We start from the raw sequence: 24,950 nt of genomic DNA, 5'->3' as shown, positions 1-24,950 counted from the left end.
ATAGATCATTAAATATTAAATTTAAATATTTAAAGCCATGAAACCATAGGAGATCACCAAACGAGTTGGAGTTAGACCTTTCCAGGTGGAAGAGAAAAGGACCAGAGACTGGTCCTGTATAGCTCCAACATTAATAATTTGGAGAAAAGAGGAAGAATCAGAAAAGGAAGATAGAGAAGGTACGAACCAGTGAAGTAGGAGAAAAAGTCTGGAGTCCCGGAAGCCAAATGAAGAATGTGTGTAGTGAAGAGGACAGGATCCACCTTTTGAAATCCTGCTGAGAGCTTGAGTAATACGATGATTAAGAATTGACCTTTGGCCCGCCAGACGTGGTGGCTCACGCCTGTAATCCCAGCACTTTGGGAGGCCGAGGTCGGCCAATCACTTGAGGTCAGGAGTTTGAGACCAGCCTGACCAACATGGTGAAACCCGGTCTCTACTGAAAATACGAAAATTAGCTGGACATGGTGGCGCATGCCTGTAATCCCAGCTACTCAGGAGGCTGAGGCAAGAGAATCACTTGAACCCGGGAGGTGGAGGTTGCAGTGAGCCGAGATTGCACCACTGCACTCCAGCCTGGGCAACAGAGCAAGACTCTGTCTCAAAAAAGAATTGACCTTTGGATTTAACAACATGGATGTCATTAGTGATCTTGATTAAAGTAATTCTGGTGGAGTGGTGAAGACAAAAGCCTGCTTGCAGTGGGTTTAAGAAACAATGTGAGGAGAAGAATTGGAGTCAATGAGGATGAATAATTACTTTGAGTTTTGTTTCAAAGGAGAGCAAAGGAATGGGGCATACCTGATAAGGGTATGAGGTCCATAGGGGATTTCTAGAAAGATATATGAATAATAGCATGTTCGTATGCCAACAGAATTTTCCATTAGAAAGTGAAATATTGATAAAAAGAAGAAGGGGAGACCTTCTAGGTGTTGCCTTTGAGAGGTAGGGGGAATAGGACTTAATTAATACATAAGTGGAAGGTTTGGCTTTAGATAGGAGCATGGATAGTTGATCTATGGTTGTAAGTGGAAAGACAGAGAATGTAACCCGAGATGTGTAGATGGATTGATATGGCGGTAAGAGACTGCCAGTGCTTTCTTCTGGTTTTTTTGTTTGTTTGTTTGTTTGTTTTGAGACGGAGTATGTCCCTGTTGCCCAGGCTGGAGTGCAGTGGTGCAATCTCGGCTCACTACAACCTCTGCCTCCTGGGTTCAAGCGATTCTCCTGCCTCAGCCTCCCAAGTAGCTGGGATTACAGGTACACACCACCACACCCGGCTAACTTTTTTGTATCTTTAGTAGAGATGGGGTTTCACCATGTTGACCAAGCTGAAGCTGGTCTTGAACTCCTGACCTCTTGATCCGCCCACCTCGGCCTCCCAAAGTGCTGGGATTACAGGCGTGAGCCACCACACCTGACCCAGGTGGGCCTTTTCTTATCACCACTGCCTGAAATCTTTCCCTCTCTGTGCTCTTCCAGCAATTGCCTACCCAAACCCTAGGCCCAGCTGACTTTGGAGGTCTCCAGTTGAACCTTCACCTTTTACTGGAATGGAGCAGTCTCTGCAAGAGGTGTTGGTGGAAGTAGGAAGCAAAAAAATTGAGAAAAGAAACAGTAAGAAGAGGAAGTTCTTGCAGGGAGAATTGTTTTTCAAGAGAGCTATATTTTTATTTTGAGCAGCATCCATTTGTTTGATAAATATATCATTATCTTCTGTGTGTGGGCATTGTGCTAGCAATGCTACAATGGTGAGAAGATAGAGGGAGTCCCTGCCCTCATGACACTTAGAGTTTAGTGTCTGAACATAGTCCGAGCAGCATTGTGATACGCTGACTCCTGTTAAGTACAGTGCCTGTTATCATCCCTGCCCAGTGGTTTTGCTTCACTTATAATTACCTAGAGTCATTTTGGTATTTTGTTGGTTGATGGATGCCAGCACCCCACAAAACTCTCCAAGATGCTATGAGACCACAGGATTAACTGTGATGCAGGTCAGACTATGTCTTAATGCAAAGTACTTAAAGCAAATACATCTTTTTCCTAACATCTTATAGAGCAGTGCTGTCCAACATAAATATAAGCCACACATGTAATTTAAGTTTTTCTGATGGCCACATTAAAAAAAGTAAAAAGAAATATGTGAAATTAATGTTAATAATATATTTAAAACATTATCATTTCAACATGAATTCAACATTTTAAAATTATTAATGAGATGTCACATTCTTTTGTTGTAGTTAGTCTTTGAACTCCTGTGCGTGCTAAGTCTGAAATCCTTACAGCACATTTCGATTTGGACTAGTCACATCTCAAGGGTTCAGTAGCCACATGTGGCTCATGCCTGCCATCCTGGATGGTACATCCGTAGAGTCTACAGGGTAAGTGCTGTCCCTAGTGGAAGCAGAGCTTCAGAAGGGTTGCCTGATCATAGGACCTGGCTTCAGGACACAGCCAGGCTTCCAGGGAAGGAGTGACTACTAGATATTAGAACTTAGTTTCTAATATCTTGTCTGTTTGTTATGTGAGATTCTGTGTAGGAAAAATGGTCCCAGACTTTGCAAAACACCAGTGACTGGCTTTGTCCTTTTTAGAGAACAGATCAAAGTATGTTTCAATCCAGAATTGAAAGCTGAATTTGGGGATAAATGTCAGATTATGTTAGATGTTACAGATAATTTAAAAATATTTAGCAAGTTTCCTATGCAACAATTTATCTATAGAAAAATTAATATAGTTTTTATATTCCAAAGTAAGGTTTTACTTAGTTTCCAGTTCTATAGCTGCTGCCCAAAGAAAACATTTATGTGAGAAGTTAAGGAAGTAAAGGGTGGTTCCCGTGAGCTCCAGTTCCTAAACAGCTGAGAAAAACAAACATTCTGAACATCCCCTTTAGCTCCTTCGGCAGGGCTGGGCTCCTGTCTCCACACAAGGTGTCCTGGGGCATTACAGGGGCTCCAGACTTACCCCTGGCTTTTGCAGGGGGCCTGTCCTTTGCTAAATTAAGCCCAGCCAGGCCTATCTGTGAACAGAGAGGCTCCAGCCGAGTGAGAGAGATTGGTTCTGCTAAGGAATGTCCTGGGGAGGGGAGAGAATCACTGAGATCATGAGTATTTATGTGTATGTTTTCTCACTTGCCAGCTCAGTTGGGCCACATCAACAGAGGCCTCTGGGACACGACCAAGATTCTAACAGAGTGACTATAGGGAATGAATAGCTCATGACACACTGAGAAGGGTTTAATTGGAGATCAGTGTGAATACCACAGCAGAATGTATCTTGGGAACTCTGTGCTCAGAGTCTAAATAAAACAAGCAGAACACCTCATTTTCCCTCATTTTTCTTTTTGTTTAAAAAAATGGATTTTGTTTTTTATTTTATTTTTTATTTTTTAGTTTTTTAAAATGAGATAGGGTCTTTCTATGTTGCCCGGGCTGGTCTCAAACTCCTGGGCTCGAGGGATCCTTCTGCTTCAGCCCCCCCAAAGTGCTAGGATTACAAGTGTGAGCCACCAGGCCTGGTCAGATTTTGTTTTTTAGAGCAGTTTTAAGCTCACGGCAAAGTTAAGCAGAAGAGCCAGAGATTTCCCATTTACTCCCTGCCCCTACATACATACCTGTGTATATACAGCCTCCCCCACTGTCCAAACCCAAAGATGTCTCATTTTGATATATCTTTTCTTGGATTCTTAAGCTTAGTGTTGACCAGAAATACCTCTTATTATGATTCATGCATCTGACTGTCTTTGGGAAAACTAACATTAATTGAACACCCACTATATGTCAGGTATTTTTTTTTTAACATCTTTTCATTTACAACCCTGAAAGGTAGGGGTATTAGCACCATTAAAAAAACTAACAACAGAAGGAAATGAAACTTAGGTTAAAATGATTTACCTCTAGAATACAGAGATGAACTACGTGAAACTGTAAAAAAATGATTGAATATCTCCATTTTTATATGGTTCAACCTAATAGAATGTGAGAGGGCTCATATTTACACCCAGGCAATTTAGTTCAAAAGCCTATACTTTGCATTGTACTGTACCACTGCCCTAAAATTACTAGAATAGCACTGGATTCTTTATTTTCCCTTGGGGGTGCTGTAGTTTCACATAGATGTAGATTTATATTCCTGCTCCTTAGAAGACTAGAACAGCGATGCTTAGAGAAAGAGCAAACCAAGGTGTGGTATATCTTGAGTTAGAGTAGGAGTTGAGTTGAGTGGGAGCCTAAGTTTAGAGACTAAAGCTAGGAGTTATATGATGGACCCGCACTGATTTGTGTATCTGCTGCTATTTATATCTGCCACCTGTGTGCATTTCCATACAGCTGATTCTGGGTTCTCTTTTGTTTGTTACATGCTATGATAATCATTGGTTTAATTAACCCCATAGGCTGTAAATTCTCTGAAGACTGTGATTCTGTCTTGCTCTTTCTAGTACCTATTAAAGTGTTGGCACATACCAAGTAGGTGCTTACTAAGTATTTTATGAAAAAGCAAACGAATAAACAAATGATACTATCTCAGCTACTCTGTCCTCTGCCCAATGAGCACTGTCTCTGTCTTTGCCTCTGTCTCTCTCTCTCTACACACACACACACACACACACACACACAGACACATACACACACCCTAGCTGTGTCTATCCAAACACCTAATCTCCTTAGCACTCATCCATGGTCTCAGTGCTTACTCAGACATGGGTGTCTGTGTTTGTCTAATCAAGGTAAACCAGGCTGGGAAAGGGCTGGTATTGCTTTGAAGCTTTTACTAAGGACTGACATAGGTTGGGCTTGAAATATGACCTGAACAGAGCAGTTTTGCCATTTGAATGTGGAGCCTTATATTGAATAAACTGAAACTTTTCCACTTGGTTTTTTCCATCTCTTTGGAGAACAGGACTGGACACTAAAGCAGGCTCTGGCAGGAGAATGTCCTGGTCTTGCAGAATCTTCTGGTTGCTAAGGCTGAGGACACAGCCCCACTGTCCTTTCTCTGGCAACAAAGGACATTTGTCACATGTTGGGGCGACTTATGTTTCTAATTTGGGACTTAACTGCACTAGTAAAAGACAGCAAATGTGGAATCAGTAGAAAGGTAGAGATTGTGCATTTGAATCAAGACTTTCTTCCACTTCACATTAAAGTGTAAAAACTTAATGCTTTGCATTTGAATACCTTCTGATAGGTGGCTAGGTGTCTCACATAAGCGTAAAAGATGAGTAATGCAGGTGGTATTATCATTCTTATGGGCAAGAAGGAGAGGTTGTAATTCAAGTTAATTGTATAAAAGCATAAAACTTTGGGGACGACCAGTTTAAGGTCACACAGGGAGTTAATGTTAGCCAGATATCTACACCCACTAAGGCTTCATTTTTGCTCTAAAACTTATGAATGGAGAGAAACTCCATTTACAAAAGAATTCACTTGGAAGCTACTAAAATGTATTTCTGGGGATCCTGCAATGACCAGTCCTTTGTCTTTTGGTCAAGACAGATAGAGTCCTTTCTGAAAATGCTCAGTGCTTCTCCCTGTTTTATAGAGTTATGACCTTGCCCCATTGATGTCAGAGAAGCCTGGAGAAGAAATTCACTCTGCATACAAAAAATACGTATGTACTACACTTTTCCTAGAAGAGATAAGATTCGAAAAATGAAAGGTTTTAAAATAAAATCCATTCACTAATAGTTACTTTTCACTTTGGGTGAATGATCAGGAGTTACATCAGGGTTTCCCTACAAGATTTTGAAACTCTTCCTCTTGCTAAATTATTTTTTAAAAATTCCTTTAGTTTACAGAATTGATTAGGATGGGATTTGGTCATATTGATTTTTGTCCCAAATAAAGACTCTTTTGTGGAATGCCAGCTCTTCTCTGGCTTGCTTCCTACTATCTTGCAAAGGTGCAATACCAATTTCCTTCACTCACTGACCTTAACACAACTCTGATTACACTGAGAACTCCTTGAGGTCAAGGACAATGATGCCAAGAAAAGCACTTAGGTTTTGGCAATCTTTAATCTCCAATACTTTCTTGTCGACTTTATCAATGAATGTATGCTGGTATGCTGTCAAGATTTTTTAAAAACTATTTATTTTTTTTTGTTTTTATTTATTTATTTATTTTTTTGAGACGGAATCTCACTCTTGCCCAGGCTGGAGTGCAGTGGCGCAATCTTCGCTCACCGAAACCTCCGCCTCCTGGGTTCAAGCAATTCTCCTGCCTCAGCCTCCTGAGTAGCTGAATAGCTGAGTAGCTGAGGAGCCCTGAGTAGCTGGGCTCCCACCACCACGCCTGGCTAATTTATGTATTTTTAGTAGAGATGAGGTTTCATCATGTTGGCCAGGCTGGTCTCAAACTCCTGACCTCAAGTGATCCACCAGCCTCAGCTTCCCAAAGCGCTGGGATTACAGGCGTGAGCCACTGCGCCTGGCCTATTATTATTTTTTGAGTGGCTGCTCTTAGCCCAGCAGCAAACTTTGAGGGATATAAGCTTGCAGATGAGTTGAAATGCATACACATGAATGCACAAATGTGAAGTTAAATGCCAAAACAAAAATGTAAGCCATCAATTCAAAAGTGATAACAAAGTGTTTATTTCAGAAACTTATACTAAGAGTTACTGTGAGCCAAGAACTTTTATAAAACCTAGAAGGGGAGGCAGACATTTTAAATAAGCAATGTAAGGCAGAGTCGGGTGAGTGCTATACTAGAGGTAAACATCAGATGACCTGGTATGAATCCTGGTTTACTAAGGACAATCTTGATTTTTGCCTGTTGCCCAGAGGTAATTATGATAGCACCTGTTTGTACTATCAGAAGAGTCTCAGTTATTAAATTATAGTCATATAAATTATAAACTAAGTACAGTTGAAGTGAAAAGAAATTATTAGTTCTGACTGGGAGGTTGGGGAAAGGTTTCTATAGGAGAGGATGTTTGAGCTGAACCTAGAAGAACAGGTTTAGTAAGAGAAACCATCATAGGGTGAGAACAGTTCAGGCAAAGCCTTGGTGGCCTCCAAGGACACTTGTATGATTGATTTCTCAATCAGCAAATGCCGTTGTCTTTAATGGAGAGTAGTACCACCAATGGCTAGCGAGGTCTTGGAAATTATCTCACCATGAACTATCATCACTCAGAACTCTAGTTATCAGAAAAAATGGCTGCTGGGTAATGACTGATGTCATTGTCATCCTGTGTCAGATCAGAGGGCACAGTTCAAGTTGGGTAAGGTGAGCAACTGAAAGGGAGAGGAAGAGAGTGAGTGAAGCAATGTGAAAGTTGAAGAGACTAAAGGATAAGAGGTGAAGGGAGAGAACTGTGCTTTTATTGGTTCAATCTGCCCAATTAAAGAAGTTGCAGTTCCTCTTTAAACAAATCTTGTTTTTAATTTATTTCTGCATCTCTTCTTTCCTCCCTGTATCCCGTACTCTGTTGTATTCTGAGTCTCCCAAGTTTGAGACGTGCCTAGAGGCAGGTTTAATTTTCTTTATCCCTCAGTATTGGGAAACGGACTCTGCACCACTGAGTCTATGTAAGTCTGGTGGCTGAAAGAAGCTGCCACAGGGAGCCGAATTTTCATTGCTATCTATGACCTGAGTTTAGGTAATTCCAGAAATGAAAATGAAAAAATAAAAAAGAATATGGACATTTACCTTTTTGGGATGAAAATGCCCCTTTTGACTTCTCATTATGTAAGTTTGAAAATTTTCAAATATAAACAAAGACTACGAAAATAGTACCTCCCGAAGTATGTGTCCCATTTACCAGGGAGCCATGTTCCCATCACTCAGCTTTAACGGTTCCCAACATTTTGCTGTTCTTTTCAGTGATCTCCCTGCACTGTTCATTCTCCATCTTGTCCTCTTCCACCCCTTACAGCAACTCTCTGACATCATATAATTTTATTTGGGAAGATATCAGAATATAACTGTCACAGAGAAGGCTTTGTTTTTAAACATAACCACAATACTATTATTGTACCCAAAAAGCTTAAAAATAATTCCATAATACCATCTAATACTGGGTCCATACTCAATCTTCCCTTTAAAAGTCTGTGTTAAGATCTGGAGATTTTAAGTCAGTATTTCTGAGCTCCAATGTAGTGCACAGGAGTAGGATGTTTAGCCCTTCTTACGGAGAGCATGAGCAGTAGAAGAGGAGGCTGGAATCCTAAAGTGTATTCAATCTTCTATTGTCAGTGGGTCAATAATATACCTATTAGAGAATATTCTTAGCTTAAAACTGAAAAAGTCAGCCAGGCGCGGTGGCTCACGCCTGTAATCCCAACACTTTGGGAGGCCGAGGCGGGCGGATCACGAGGTCAGGAGATCGAGACCATCCTGCCTAACACGGTGAAACCCTGTCTCTACAAAAAATACAAAAAAATTATCCGGGTGTGGTGGCAGGCGCCTGTAGTCCCAGCTACTCAGAGACTGAGGCAGGAGAATGGCATGAACCCAGGAGGCAGAGCTTGCAGTGAGCCGAGATTGCGCCACTGTACTCCAGCCTGGGCGACAGAGCAAGACTGTCAAAAAAACAAAAACAAAACAAAAACCTGAGAAAGTCTTTATTTATCTACTTATTTGAGATGGAGTCTCGCTCTGTCACCCGGGCTGGAGTGCAGTGGCGCGATCTCATTGTTAGTCCACTTTCGCCTCTTGTCATCTATTCCTTCTTTGTTCTCTTGTTGGTTCACTCTTTCAATGCTTTTACTGCACAAAGAGGTGAGAGACACTGCGAGGACCTCAGATTAGTCACAGCTGCCGGTTATTTGTTTTTGTTGTTGTTGTTGTTGTTGTTTTTGAGACGGAGTCTCGCTCTGTCGCCCAGGCTGGAGTGCAGTGGCGCGATCTCGGCTCACTGCAAGCTCCACCTCCCGGGTTCACGCCATTCTCCTGCCTCAGCCTCCGAGTAGCTGGAACTACAGGCACCTGCCACCACGCTCGGCTAATTTTTTTTGTATTTTTAGTAGAGACGGGGTTTCACCGTGTTAGGCAGGATGGTCTCGATCTCCCGACCTCGTGATCCGCCCGCCTCGGCCTCCCAAAGTGCTGGGATTACAGGCGTGAGCCACCGCGCCCGAGCTGCGGTTATTTGTATCAGACATTGTGCTGGGTACTTTACATAAATTCATTTATTCCTCACTACAAACTTTGAGGTAATTTTTGCAACCCCTATTTTATAAATGAGGAAATTAGGTTGTAAAAGTTGAAGCAATTTACACAAAAAAGGTCCCCCAGTTAGGAAGTGGCAGAAAGATATGTGAACCTAGGTTTACTTATCCTGAAATTCCTGCCCCAGCATGACAACGCTGAGAGGCAGTATCTTAATAACCAGTGCACCTGGGTAGTTCTGCCACACCATCATTTCCTCTGTCCTTAGGGAGTTTGCAATTTAAAAGGGTAAATAAGACAGGTGTAGAAATATGAAGCATTTACACAGGATGCCAATGTTGCAGTATGAAAAGAATATTTGAAAGCTCATAATGTCATCATGAGAAACTACTTTTAATTTGGAGAGATAAAGTAAGGCTTCGCAGGGGACGTAGCATTTAACCATGAAGCTGAAGGGCACACAATGATGTGGCACCAAGAAGCATAGGGCATGTTTGGGAAATCCAGTTAGGCTAGCAGATAATAATGGAAGATAAAGCTGGATAGGTAGATTGAGGTCAAATTTTGAATAGACTCTATTATCAGGCCAGTTGTGTATAATTTAATCGCTGTACAGTTAAAAATCGTTAAGAGGTTTTTTCTTTCTTTCCTTTTTCTTCTTTAGCTGGACCTGCATCACATATTAAATGCTTTTTGAACAGAGGGAATGAAATAACCAGAGCTATGCTTTAGGAAAAATTTAAGTAGTAGAGGGACTGAGGTTGGGGAAACCAGATATGAGACTATTCATGTACTCCAGTCCTGGGGAGAAGGAAGAAATACCTAATAGAAGTTTAATTTCAGCTTCATCATTGAAACTTTTTCTTGAGTTAGATGGGCGAACACTCCTTTGGAGGCATGAAGAAAGAGAAGTGCTTTCTTCCCATCTCCCCTTTCTTGAGTACATAAATTTCCTTAGATATCTTGACAAAGAGCCAAGAAGACTTGGTGATAAAATAAGCAAATGCAGTTAATTTGGAATCTACTGATGCTATAAAAGAAGTTAACAATTTACACATGAATATTTAGTAATGGAGAATGAATAAATGTGATAAGCTATATGATGATTTTTCTACAGAAAGAAGGTGCAAGAAGGTTAGACTTTGATGTAAGATTATTGCTTTTACCTTGAAAACCCTTCTGGATTTCAGCTATCCTAGTTAGAGAGGGTAAATTGTTATTGTTTTTATAGTTAATAATAGTTATCATTTTCTGAATACTGACTGCATGCCAGGCACTGTGCGATGTGATTTTTGTGCATAATTTCATTTAGTCTCCCTAACATCCTTTGTAGATTGATATCATTGTTATCTCCTTGATAGATGAGGTGAATGAGGCTCTTAGAGAGGGCAGGTGACTTGTCAAGCTCCCTTCTCGCCTTCAGAGCCTATGCTCTTGACCACTATACTTACTGCCTCCATATATTCTTTCAAGACTAAATGCAGCACATTCTCTCATTCTATAATTTACCACATTCTACAAAATCAGACAAAACTGGGCAGTGTTTGCTAAGCTGGTCTCTCTGATAAAAGGCTAAAGCAAGAGTGGAGTGTTGGTTTCAGTTACGGCTTTCACCTTGGAGGTAACCCTTCTGGATTTCAATTTCCTTGTCTTTAAACTAAGAGAACTAGAACACAGAAATGCTGAGGTCTTCAAATCTGTGAATCTTTGGCCAAATTGGTCAAAGCATTGACTTCATTTTCTTCAGTAGGATTTAGAACAGATAGAACGTACTAATTTATGTCCTCTGTTTTTCTTCCTTTTAGATCTAAGTATTTTTCCTGGTAAGGCTGAGGTCTCTGACGGGCACCAGTTAGCCTGGACATGAAGGGAAAGTGAATCAAGGTTGTTGCACAGCCGTGTGCAAGGCATTGTTCTATGCTTATCATGCACATTGTCTCATTCAATCCTCACAGAATCCCTCGTGAATACTTATCTTCATTAAAAAGCAAAGCAACCACACTATACTTATAAGAAAACTGAGGCTCATAGTGATTAGTTAACCTGCCCAAGGTCACCTAGCAGGAAAGTGATAGAGCCAGGGTTTGAACCTAATTCGTTCTGGCTTTAGGTTGGTTTCATAGTGCCTCTCACATTCCCTGTTGTTTGTTTATTTTTATTTAAATATTCAAAGATTCCTCATGCAAAAATAGTATTAATAGTAAGGGACTTTTCAGGGAACTTTCTGTTGATCAGTTTATACCTGATAGAGATTCCCTATGTCACATCATGAGACTAAGAACTAGGCAGAGGACATCCATATAGTTCCAGTCATTTGAGACCTCACGTATTTTTAGATATGAGATTTTTAAAAAATCTGCTCAAGCAGTTTTGGCTTATCTGAGGTGGTTTAGCATATCCAGACTTTTCTGATTTATATAAATTAGCCAGGAATAGGAATGTCATTGATAATAACACTTCATAATTATAGATTCCATTTTCTTTCATATGAGATGTAAATAGCTTTTTGCCCACTCTTTGTCATTTTCCAGGTGGAGAAGCCTTAGCAGAATTTTACCCAAGGTCACAGAAGTGAATCAATTGGTGGCAGAAATAATAATAAACTTAGGAGTCCTCTTTCTCAGCACCATATCCTGAACACTGAATCCACTTGAAACATTATGGTCTCATGGAAAGCAAACTGCTGTTCCAAATGATAATGCTGTTGTTCTTGATGATGATGGTGATAATAATATTATTATAATTAAAATTATAGTTATACCTGTGTTAGAAACACTGTCCTAAGTCCTTTACATGTATTGATTTATTTATGCCTCACGATCCTCTCAGGTAGGTTTATGAATGAGGAAAATACAATTATCTGCCTATTACAGATTAGGAAATTGCTCCCTCTTTGCATTTCCCACATAATTGAATGCATATTCCTTCACCTCTATGAAGGGCCTCTAGCTTAGGGACCATTTTTTATGAAGACATTTGAATTCCTTTAAGTATTGACCACAAAGCTGGGGACATAGCAACTGTTTAGCAAATCTTCTATTTTACTGATTCATCAATTGGTACAGATGAATTATTCTTGCAGTGCCAGGCCATGGAACTGATATAGAGATCTTAGACTTGTTCTTCATACAAAATTGAAATATGCGTGTTTCCATTTGTTAATCTTTTGGTATTTGTATTGCAGAATAAAATACAGGGTACTCAATTCAATTTAAATTTCAGATAAACAACAAACAATGTTTTAGCGTTTAAGTTATGTCTCAAATATTGCAAAGGATATACTTCTAATGAAACAAATTATTTGTTGTTTATCTGAAATTTAAATTGAAGTAGATATCTTATATTTTTATTTGCTAAATCTGGTAATGCTATTTAGTGTTCATAAAATAATAACTTTAAAGGATATCCTGAAAAGACAGGGCTATCATTCCCTTCTTTTGAAGAAATTAGGATATTTTCATCTCACTGGATCTGAATCTATGTTCTAACCTTGGTCAAAAGGTACCTACTCATGAGGGGAACAAACATTCTTCTCAGTATGTCACTAAAAACGTACTAGTAATATGATCTAAAATGCCTTGAGTCCAACTGCCTTCCAGCTCTAAAATTCTTTAATTCTAAGTAGCTCTCAAATATCTAAACCAGGTTTCTACTTTTCCCAATTAGTATTTGTGTTTCAACCACCCTGCATGGAAACATGGGTTATGGAATGCCTTCACAAGTATGGTAGAAAATATGCTGCTATTGTGTGTTGCCTTGGACTTCTAGAAGTCTAGGTGTTGGTGGTTATTATATGGCAATAGTAAAGTAAAACCCTCCTTACTGTTCTAGTACCCACAATACTACTTTTCATACTTTAGCTACTTTACCTTCAGTCTCTCTGTCAACCTCTGATCTAAAGACTTCTTTACTAAATAACATTCTTCTTGCCTAATACTGTATTATGGACTTCATCAGGGAAGGGACTAATCCATCTTTGCATGCTAACGTTTAAGCTGAAATAAAGTAATCCCTCAATTAACATTTTGCAGAAACCTCCTTAGGTTCCCCTACAAACCTGCCCCTATTTTAGTTAATAGAATGCATTCCCACTGACATGCTGGAAATTTCAGCATTGTCTTTGGTCCTCCCTCCAGTCTAATCTGAATCTCACAAGTCATCAAGGCCTGTGGCTTCTGTCTCTGAAATGTCTTTTGAGTCTTTCTCCCTGTACCTCTTGTCCTTAGACAGTCCCCCTCCCTATTCTGGTTAGTTGCCCCTGACCCACCCACCTTCTTCATAATTCCTTCTTCAACATGGACCCGATCATGCCAATACTTTGCTTAAAGCTCCCTGATAAGTCTTTGATTTCTACTGATTATTATCCAGTTTTTTACTTTTTAAATATTTTTTATTTTGAGACAGAGTCTCTCTCTGTCACCCAGGCTGGAGTGCAGCAGCATTATCTTGGCTGACTGCAACCTCCACCTCCTGGGTTCAAGCGATTCTCCTGTTTCAGCCTCCCAAGTAGCTGGGATTACAGGCGCATGTCACCACGCCCAGCTAATTTTTGTATTTTTAGCAGAGATGAGGTTTCACCATGTTGGTTAGGCTGGTCTGGAAAGCCTGACCTCGAGTGATCTGCCTGCCTTGGCCTCCCAAAGTGCTGGGATTATAGGTGTGAGCCACTGTGGCCGGCCTATCTAGTTGTCTTAGCAGGATTTTCACAAACTAGTTGCAAACTATTTTCTATACTCCTTACCACACACTAAGCCACTTAACCTGCACCAGACACACTTGGGATGTTTTTATTTCCTTATTTCTGTTTCCCCAAATCTTACTTGTTGCATCCTCACCTCAATAAAAATTAATTGTTCCCTGTATAACTTTACCATCAGAGTCCCCTCTCACCTTAAGCAAACCTAATTTATAAAATTCCAATTTTATGATAAAAGCATTGTTTTTAAAAATGTTTACAACCAAATTTCTTTAAATAATTGAATCCCCAGGCATTTAAAAGTATTGTTCTATTACTATAATTCTATTAAAAGTATTATTCTAGCAATTTGGTTTTCAGGAACAACCTGTATTAGATAGGAAAAATTTATTTTAATATATACTCTGTCCTGCAATGGTTTAGAGAATGAATAGACTTAAGCAGTGTTCACGATCCAGGGGTAATGATAAATAGGTTGGGAAAATTGATAAGTAGCTCAGGGGAAACCCTGAAGCTGTACAGTTTATTCTTCCTTGACTAGATTGCTGATCCAACTAAATCCGTAATTATGTCAAGGGTCACAAAGAGGGCAGAGATGAGGTGAGAGGCTGTGGACCAAGGCAAGACTCAAATAGAAACCTGGATCCAGGAAAGAGTGTCTGTGGCAGTTAATAACGATTAATGCCTGTGTGTTTTTCAGAACATTGAGCTGAAGGTTGAAGTGGAGAGCTTGAAACGAGAACTCCAGGACAAGAAACAGCATCTGGATAAAACATGGTAAGTTGTAATTTTAAGCTCTGGTCCTTTCCAGAGTCTGTCTTACTAATCTGAGAGCAATAGATTTGGAACCAAATTCCTTAACCTATCTGTGGCATTTGAATCCTGTGTCTGATTCAGGAACTGAAACAATAGATTTTCATATGCTGTGTTTCCCCTGGGCTCTCTCTCTATTACTAGGTCAGATGGACCTTGTCATAAGTTGGTAAATCCACCAGACCTAAGATTGCAAACTTCCTATTAGTCAGCAATCGACTAAATTGAAACAGTGAATGTTTCCACTTTTAGTAGAGACAAATGCAAATAAGCTTTATCAAAAAGTATCAGTCAGCCAATAATAACATCAAGAGCTGAGATAACATTTGGGGAAAATGGGCACTCTCATACACTACCAGTGAGTGTAAATTGTGACAACATTTTTAGTATGTGATGCTACCTATTGTAGTAAAAAAGGAGGATTTCCTTTGATCAAACAATCCCTAGAAGGAATCTGTTTCTTATAAATAAAAGCATTAGTGTGAAAGGATAAATGTATAAGGATGTTTATTGCATCATTAGTTGTAATGGCAAAAAACTAGAAACAATTATCCATCAATAGGGCATTGATTAAATAAATTTTGGTATTACTACACTGTGGACTATTATGCAGTTATTGAAGAATGAGTTAGCTCTATATTATTGTCCTAGTGGGAATTCCTTGATTAAAGTAAGGGGGAAAAGTTGCTGAGTGATATTTATAATATATTGAGGAAGAGTGAGATCACAGTCCGTGATAGGGAGAAGACTTGATATTTTTCTTTATATACATTTATATTGCTAAAATGGTTACTTTTATAATTTACAGTTTTTTAAAAACTTAGTGTTAAATGACAAGTATTACTAAAATTATTAAAAATATTTTCAGACTTCAATAAAGTTTCAGAATACAAAAATTAATGTACAAAAATCAGTAGCATTTCACCAGGCACGGTGGCTCACGCCTGTAATCCCAGCACTTTGGGAGGCCGAGGTGGGTGGATCACGAGGTCAGGAGATCGAGACCATCCTGGCTAACACGGTGAACCCCGTCTCTACTAAAAATACAAAAAAAAAAAATATTAGCTGGGTGTGGTGGCAGTCGCCTGTAGTCCCAGCTACTTGGGAGGCTGAGGCAGGAGAATGGCGTGAACCCGGGAGGCAGAGCTTACAGTGAGCCGAGATCATGCCACTGCACTCCAGCCTGGGCGACAGAGCCAGACTCCGTCTCAAAAAAAAAAAAAAAAAATCAGTAGCATTTCTACACACCAATAACATTCAAGCTGAGAGCCAAATCAAGAATGCAATCCCATTTACAATATCTGCTAAAAAAAAAAAATACCTTGGAATACATCTAACCAAGGAGGTGAAAGATCTCTACAAGGAGAACTACGAAACACTGCTAAAAGATATCATAGATGACACAAACAAATGGAAAAACATTCCATGCTCATGGATTGGAAGAATCAATATCATTAAAATGGCCATACTGCCCAAAGTAATCTACAGATTCAACACTATTCCTATCAAACTACCAATGTCATTCATCAAATGACCAAGATCAAAGCCAGAGACATCACACTATCCAACTTCAAACTATACTACAAGGCTACAGTTGCCAAAACAGCATGTTGCGGGGAAAAAAAAAAGACACATAGACCAATGGAAGCAAATAGAGAACCCAAAAATAAAGCTACACACCTACAGCAATCTGATCTTCGACAAAATCAACAAAAATAAGCAGTGGGGAAAGCACTCTCCTATTCGATGGTGGTGGGATAGATAACTGGCTAGCCATGTGCAAAAGAATGAAACTGGGCCCCTACCTTTCAGCACATATAAAAATTAACTCAAGATGGAGTAAAGATGTAAATGTAAGACCTCAAACTATAAGAATCCTAGAAGAAAACCCAAGAAACACCATTCTGGACATTGGCCTCAGGAATTTATGACTAAGTCCTCAAAAGCAATTGCAACAAAAACAAAAAGAGACAGGTTGGATTTATTTAAACTAAAGAGTTTTGCACAGCAAAAGAAACTATCAACAGAGTAAACAGACAACCTCTAGAATCTAAAAAAATTTGCAACTAGCATCTGAAAAGGGTCTAATATCCAGAATCCATAAGAAATTTAACAATTGAACAATGAAAAACAAATAACCCCATTAAAAAAATGAGCAAAAGGCATGATCAAACACTTTTCAAAAGAAGACATACAAATGCCCACCAAATATATGAAAAATTGCTCCACATCACTAATCATCAGAGAAATATAAATCAAAACCACAATGAGATACCATCTCACACCAGTCAGAATGGCTACTATTAAAACGTCTAAAAACAACAGATGCCGGTGAGGCTGCATAGAAATGGGAATGCTTACACGCTGTTGGTGGAAATATAAACCAGTTCAGTCACTGCAGAAAGCAGTTTGGAGATTTATCAAAGAACAACCTTAATGGTTCCACTTGCTAAACTGTATGTCTGGCTCTGATTGGCTAATGCTCTGTGGTTTTAGGGCTGATGTGGAGAATCTCAACAGTCAGAATGAAGCTGAGCTCCGACGCCAGTTTGAGGAGCGACAGCAGGAGACGGAGCATGTTTATGAGCTCTTGGAGAATAAGATCCAGCTTCTGCAGGAGGTGAGGAGTTCCCAAAGTCCATAGGTAGGGGTTCTCTTTTATTAACACTCCTTTTCCTACTGCTCTGCCTTCTGGCATTCACCTTTTCTGTCTCTACTTTCCCTCTCAAATTCATCAATGTTCCTGGGTCTTAGGGCTCCTAATCTAGGTAGAAATTTTGCAGCCTCTCAGTTTTTGTTCTTTTTCCAGGAATCCAGGCTAGCAAAGAATGAAGCTGCACGGATGGCAGCTCTGGTGGAAGCAGAGAAGGAGTGTAACCTGGAGCTCTCAGAGAAACTGAAGGGAGTCACCAAAAACTGGGAAGATGTACCAGGAGACCAGGTCAAGCCCGACCAATACACTGAGGCCCTGGCCCAGAGGGACAAGTAGGTGCCTTCAGTGCTCTTTTTGTCACTTGTCTTTTGCCCATTCTCAAGGCATACAGCAGCTGCCCTGTTCCCTTTCAAGGACTGACAGTAGGAGCTTCACTATTTCTAAGACTTTATGGGCCCACAACCGAAGACATTCTTTTCAGGGTTGAATTTTCAATGGTATGCATTATGAAAACTCACTTCATGGATTCAGTGGGCAAATAGCGGCAAGCAAGAGACATGGATTCACTTATTCAGCAAACATTTACTGGGCATGCCACATGCCAGATACCGGGCTAAGTATCTGGCATGTGTTACAGAAACAAAAGACCTAATTCTTGTCACCAAGAAACCTGTTACATGATTTTAATAAGTTCCCTGATAGAAGAGCACGGGGTGCTCTGGGGAAATATTGGAGGGTCATCCATTCCACATTAAAAGAGCAAGTTGTCTGCTGTGGTCTGAATGTTTGTGTCCCATCCCCACCTCCCTCCCCCACCAGTTTATATGTTGAAATCTTAACCCTTAAGGTTAATACTTCTGCCTCCAGAAGTAGTATGAGATGGAGCCATTAGGAGGTGATTAAATCATAGACATTGGAGATGGAGCCCACATAAATGGGATTAATACACTTGTAAAAGAGACCCCAGAGAGCTAGTTAGCCCCTTCTACCATGTGAGGATATAGTGGGAATGCACCATTATGAGCCAGAGTGTGAAACTTCACCAGACATTGAACCTGTCAGTGATTTGATCTAGGACTTCCCAGCCTCCAAAACAGTGAGAAATACATTTCCGTTGTTTATAAGCCACCCAGTTTATATGGTGTTTTGTTATAGCAGCCCAAAAAGACTAAGATAATGCCATTGAAGGTTTCCTCTAGTGAAATCTGAGCTGAGCTTTGAAGGATGAATAGGAGGTAGAATAAATAGGTAGAAAGTGGATAGGGAAAGGAAATATTCTATGCAGAAGGAGAAACTATGGAGGGAAGACACAGGGAAAGGAATATTTCAAGAACTTTAAATAATTGTACATAACTGGAGCAAGTGAGAAGACAAGTGAGAGGTAAGCTGTTTTGAGAATAGGGGTCTGATTGTGCCAGCTTTGTATACCATTATAAGGAACTTGGACTTTGTCCTGAAGGTAACTGGGCAATTGTTGAGGTCACCACCATCTACTGTCTGGATTACCGAGGAAACTTTCTAAATGTCCTCTCCACTTCCACTCCTGCTCGTCTCATTCAATCTCAACCTAATAATTCAGAGTAGTTCTGAAATAGATAATTCAACAACAACAAATTGGCAAATAATTTAGCCTCTTAGGTGCATAAGACTGGTGGCATAAAAAGCTTTAAGGAGCTTTTAACTGAATAGGCAAAAACCACATGTGCATACCATGACCAATGTGATCTTTCCAAGACATAAATTTAATCGCACCATGGCAGAGCCATTTAAGAAGCTTTGCAATACCTTTAGGAGATAAGATCCATACTCCTAATGTGGCCATCAAAGCCTTTTATGATGTAACCTCTGATTTCTCCCACACTCATCACCTACCACCATTCCTTAACTTCATTCGTGCCAGGCTAGTAATAATAATGATGGCTAAGCTTTGTTGAGCTCTTACCATACAGCTGAGTACTTTATGTTCTTGTTTAACAGCCCCATGAGATATGAATTATACTTTATTAATGAAAAAATTGGCTTCTGGAGAGTTGTGAAACATGGTTTCAGGGATTGCTGACATCCAAACCCTGAAGCCATACTGCCTCCAGAAGCATAAGAAGCTATGGCAAGTCTCCAGAATTTTGCTCATGCTTTTCCTTCTGTGGGAAACATCTGCCAACTTTTTCCCTTCTAGTGAACCTCAACTAAGGCATCAATCGTCATTTCTTTGAAGGCTTTGTGATAGCAGAATGAAGTTTCTGTATTGTTTCTTTTATATATATATATATGTAGTACAATTCGCAGTATGGTACTGTATTTGCTTTCAGATTTTCCCTACTAGGTTCCCCAAGACTGTCTCATATTTGAACCCCAATTAAAAAAACTGAACTAAAAACCAAAACAAAACAAAACAAAACCCCAAGTAAAGTACATGCACATCTGAAAATAAATTGAGGCCACTCATCAGATGACCTTGAACAATTTTGGAGAGTAGGAGAACAGATCCTCTGTAGAGACTAAGGGTCAAAGAGATGAGCAAAGTTTGAGGTTTAAGAAAAGTAGAGATGTTCTAGTGCAGATACCACGAGGGAATTTCATATGGAGTCCACATTCCTCCTTCTCGTCATCATTGCAGTTTACATTTGTATAATGTTTTTAATTTTTTGTTTCTGTTTTTGTTTTTGTTTTGAGATGGAGTGTCGCTCTGTTGCCCAGGGTGGAGTACAGTGGCAAGATCTCAGCTCACTGCAACCTCTGCCTCCCGGGTTCAACCGATTTTCCTGCCTCAGCCTCCCGAGTAGCTGGGATTACAGGCGTGCACCACCACGCCCAGCTAATTTTTGTATTTTTAGTAGAGACAGGGTTTCACTATGTTGGTCAGGCTGATCTCAAACTCAGGTGATCCGCCCACCTCAGCCTCCCAAAGTGCTGGGATTACAGGGATTACAGGCATGAGCCAGCATACCCAGCCCAATGTTTTTAAGTTTTTAAAGTTTTTTAAGTTTTTAAAGTTATTTCTCCTGGGAGTCATGGCTCACACCTGTAATCCTAGCACTTTGGGAGGCCAAGGCGGGCGGATCACGAGATTAAGACCATCCTGGCCAACACGGTGAAGCCCCATCTCAAATAAAAATACAAAAATTGGTTGAGCGTGGTGGCGCATGCCTGTAGTCCCAGCTACTCGGGAGGCTGAGGCAGGAGAATCGCTTGAACCAGGGAGGTGGAGGTTGCAGTGAGCCAAGATTGCGCCACTGCACTCCAGTCTGGCGACAGAGCAAGACTCCATCTCAAAAAAAAAAGAATCACAACTGGAAACATTTCATTTAGTACCCAGCACATTTTCAAGGACCTGGAAGGTTCATGTTCCAATATATACAAACAGAGAATATGCCTAGCACATAGATGATCAATAAGTTTATTTGAACCCATAGTTTGTATACCTCAGCACAGTATTTTACAACTTAACCCTAGTCTGAGGGTCTGAATTTTCAGTCTCTTCTCCAGCCATTGCCTCTTCCCTGGGCCTTTGTTCAAGTGACTCTTCCCAAATTGTACACTGGGTCTTCATGCCTTTGTTCCTTTGTTCAATCTCCTCCTTCTGAGCCTGGAAAACCACCCAAGTCTTTGCTATTGTAAATAGTGTGCAGTGAACATTTGCATGCATATGTCTTCATGGTAGAATGATTTATATTCCTCTGAGTATACCCAGAAATGGGATTGCTGGGTCGAATGGTAGTTCTGCTTTTTGTTCTTTGAGGAATCGCCATACTGCTTTCTACAGTGGTTGAACTAATTTAACACTCCCACCAACAGTGTATAAGTGTTTCCTTTTCTCTGCAACCCACTAACATCTGTTATTTTTTGACTTTTTAACTATAGTCATTCTGACTGGTGTGAGATGGTATCACATGTGGTTTTAATTGCATTTCTCTAGTGATCAGCGTTATTGAGCTTTTTATCATATGCTTGTTGGCTGCAGGTATGTCTTTTGAAGTGTCCGTTTATGTCCTTTGCCCACTTTTTAATGGGGTTGCTTTTCTTTTGTATATTTGTTTACATTTCTTATAGATGCTGGATATTGGACCTTTGTCCAATCCATAGTTTTCAAATATTTTCTCCCATTCTGTAGGTTGTCTGTTTACTCTGAAACCACTCAATCTTTAAAATTTCTTCTCCTGAGCATCGCTATACTCCTTCAAGTCAAATGAATTATTTCTTTACCTTTCATCCTATAGCTCTATGGCAGCACTCAATGTACTATATGGTGCCTCTATTCTGGTAGCATTTATTATATTCTATTACTATTATTTGCTTATATACAATCATGCATCACAAACTACAGGGATATGTTCTGAGAAATGTATCTTTAGGCAATTTCATTCTTCATTGTGTGGCCATCACAGAGCATACTTACACAAACCTTGATGGGATAGGCTACTGCACACCTAGGCTATATGGTATAGCCTATGGCTTCTGGGCTACAAACCTGTGTGACATATTACTGTACTGAATACTGTAGGCAATTGTAACACAATGGTAACCATTTGTGTATCTAAACATAGAAAAGATACAGTAAAAATACTGTATAAAAGATAACAAACAGTATACCTGTTTAGGGCACTGACCATAAATGGAACTTGCAGGACTGGAACATGCTCTGGGTGATTTAGTGAGTGAGTAGCGAAGTGAATGAATGTGAAGGCCTAAAACACATTTTATAGTCATATAAAAATATTTTCCTTATATCCTTATTCTAGAAAAGGTTTATTCTGTTTTTAAATTTTAAATTTTTTTTTTTTACTTTTTAAACTTTTTTGTTAAAAACTAAGACACAAACATACACACAAGCCTAGGCCTACACAGTGTCAGGATCATCAGCTTCACTGTCTTCCACCTTTACATCTTGTCCACTGGAAGGTCTTCAGGGACAATAACACACATGGAGCTGTCATCTCCTATGATAACAATGCCTTCTTCTGGAATAGCTCCTGAGGGACCTGCCTGAGGCTACTTTACAGTTATTTTGTTTAATAAGTAGAAAGAGTACACTCTAAAACAACAATGAAAGTATAGTATAGTAAATACATAAACCAGTAACATTTATTATCAAGTATTACATACTATACATATGTTATATTTGTATACAACTGCCAGTGCAGTAGGTTTGCTTTACACCAGCAACACCACAAACAAGTGAGAAATACATTGCACTATGATGTTACTGCAGCTAGGACTTTACTAGGTGATAGGAATTTTTCAGCTCCAGTATAATCTTATCGGACCATCATCATACATGCAGTATGATGACATAATGTTGACAGAAACAGTATATGGTACGTGACTGTAGCTGTGTGTCTTCTTACTCTCCAAATCACTAGCAAACACGTGCTGGTGGAATTTAAATTTTTGCAAAACAGCGATTGTTTCTTTTCCACCTTCATATTTCCAGTACTTGGTAGAGTGCATTGAGTACACAAAATAGTTATCCAAGAACCGTTTATTGAATGGAACAGCCACTACCACCACCACCAAAAAATTCTAGGCCCTTATTCCAAGAGTTAAATTCCTATGGTCTAAAGATCCATGGACGAACTTCAGGAGGTCCATGAACGTGGTGAAAATGTAAGCAAAAAGTTGTTTGTGTATATATTTGGGGGCTGGGCAGAAAATACATGGTTTTCTAAAGAAATGTATCAAAAGGTTCAATGATCTGAAAGGATAAAAACCTGCTGTACTAGACCATGCTATCTTTGGAATGGGCTGAAAAAATAAGGTAATAATAGTATCATGATCATAATTATTGTCCTTATTTTTCCTTTGCTTCAGGAGAATTGAAGAACTGAATCAGAGCCTGGCTGCCCAGGAGAGGCTTGTAGAACAGCTGTCTCGGGAGAAACAACAACTGCTACATCTGTTGGAGGAGCCAACTAGCATGGAAGTGCAGGTAAGGTTTGGTCAGTACATCCAGAAGCACTTGCTTCATGCTTTCATAAGCCCTGCTTTTTAATATCTAAGTGTATTTGTTATCTATTGTTGTGTAACAGATTACTACAAACTTAGCAGTTTAAAACACCTTATTTTTGTTATCTCACAGTTTCTGTGAGTCAAGAGTCCAGATATGGCTTAGCTGAGATCTGTTTGGAGTCTCATAAGTGTGAAATCAAGGTGTAGACTGGGCTCTTTTCTCATCTGGAGGCATACCTAGGGAAGGATCGGCTTCTAAGCTCCCTCAGGCTGTTGGAAGGATTTATTGCTGTGTAGCTGTAGAAGTTATGGCAGCTTCCTTCTTCATAGCCAGCAGCAGAAAGAGTCTGTTACTTTTCTCACTTCTAGACTCTCTTTTAAGGGGCTCATTAGGGCAGGCCCACTAGCATAATATCCCTTTTCGTTAACTTAAAATCAACTGATTAGCAGCCCTAATTACATCTATATGACCTCTTTACTTTTTTCATATAACATAGCATAACTGTGCAGTGACATTCCATCACCTTTGCCATATTGGTTAGAAGTTACAGGTTCTACCCATCCTCAAGGGGTGAGGATAACACAAAGATGTGATGGCCAGTGGGTGAGAATTATAGGGACCACCTTAGAATTTGCCAGCCACATCAAGTGATTTATAATTATATAGAACATACAATGTTTTAGGGGTTTTTTTGAGGGTTAAGTTGTAAAATACTGTGTCGAAGTACACAAACTATGGGTTCAAATAAACAGTTATTGATCATCTATGAGCTAGGCATATTCTCTGTTTGTATATATTGGAGTATGAACCTTCCAGGTCCTTGAAAATGTGCTGGGTGCTAGTTGAAATGGTGATTACTATTTCCGTACAAGTGTATCAGATAATGATAGAAATTTACCTCCAAAAAAAAATTTTTTTTTTGAGTTGGAGTCTCACTCTGTTGCCCAGGCTGAAGTGCAGTGGGATGATCTCGGCTAACTGCAACCTCTGCCTCAGCCTCCCGAGTAGCTGGGATTACAGGTGCATGCCACCACACCCAGCAATATTTGTATTTTTAGTAGAGATGGGATTTCACCATGTTGGCCAGGCTGGTCTCGAACTCCTGACCTCAGGTGATCTGCCCACCTCGGCCTCCCAAAGTGCTGGGATTACAGGCGTGAGCCACCACACCTGGCCATACTGTAGTTTTAATATTGAAAAGAGAACTCACTGTGGTAAAAAATAATTGCATTGATTTTCTGGGAAGTTACCTCGAAGGGAACTCCTCTCCTTCATTCAACTTTTAATTTACTAAAAAGATATTTTCTAAAAGAACTTCAGAATATACCTGCACCCAAACAACATAAGCAATTACCTGGTATCCTTACATTCTTGCACTGGTCTTAGACTACTGATAAGACAAAATGTGGGTGGTTTACTTTACTGGTTCACATATGGAAAGGTTGGGGTCAAGATAAAAGAGCAACGATAAGAATTAGTTTAAACCATTGCTTCCCAACCTTTACATTTCATGGCACATATAGCAAATGATAATATTTGTAAGGTATAGAGGTAAACGGATGAAGCTTCTTACTTGGAGGTGGCCAATTTGGGTGCTTAGGCCACTATGAGGGCAGGAAAAAATTACTATCTTGGCCACAATTACAAACTTCTTAGACTGCGGCTCCATTTTGGTTGGAAAGCATTGGTTAACAAACTCAAGAAATAATGTGTGAACATAAT

General features: G+C 39.8%; 1 protein-coding gene across 24 annotated transcripts in view; it reads left to right on the top strand.

Moving 5' to 3' along the window:
• The window catches only part of LOC101130554 (myomegalin), a 225,188-nt gene that overhangs the window by 105,316 nt on the left and 94,922 nt on the right, over nucleotides 1-24,950 (top strand). For all 24 annotated transcript variants that reach the window (XM_063695516.1, XM_063695461.1, XM_063695463.1 and 21 more), the window contains 4 exons: nucleotides 14,516-14,592; nucleotides 17,125-17,248; nucleotides 17,438-17,613; nucleotides 23,090-23,207. In XM_063695516.1, the coding sequence (XP_063551586.1) occupies nucleotides 14,516-14,592; nucleotides 17,125-17,248; nucleotides 17,438-17,613; nucleotides 23,090-23,207 (495 nt within the window). The remainder of the gene's footprint in view (nucleotides 1-14,515; nucleotides 14,593-17,124; nucleotides 17,249-17,437; nucleotides 17,614-23,089; nucleotides 23,208-24,950) is intronic.

The sequence above is a fragment of the Gorilla gorilla genome, chromosome 1 (assembly GCF_029281585.2).
Source record: "Gorilla gorilla gorilla isolate KB3781 chromosome 1, NHGRI_mGorGor1-v2.1_pri, whole genome shotgun sequence".
In the NCBI taxonomy this organism is placed as follows: Eukaryota; Metazoa; Chordata; class Mammalia; order Primates; family Hominidae; genus Gorilla; species Gorilla gorilla.
The sequence above is the reverse complement of the archived record's forward strand: the minus strand, read 5'-3'. Positions and strand labels throughout refer to the sequence as shown.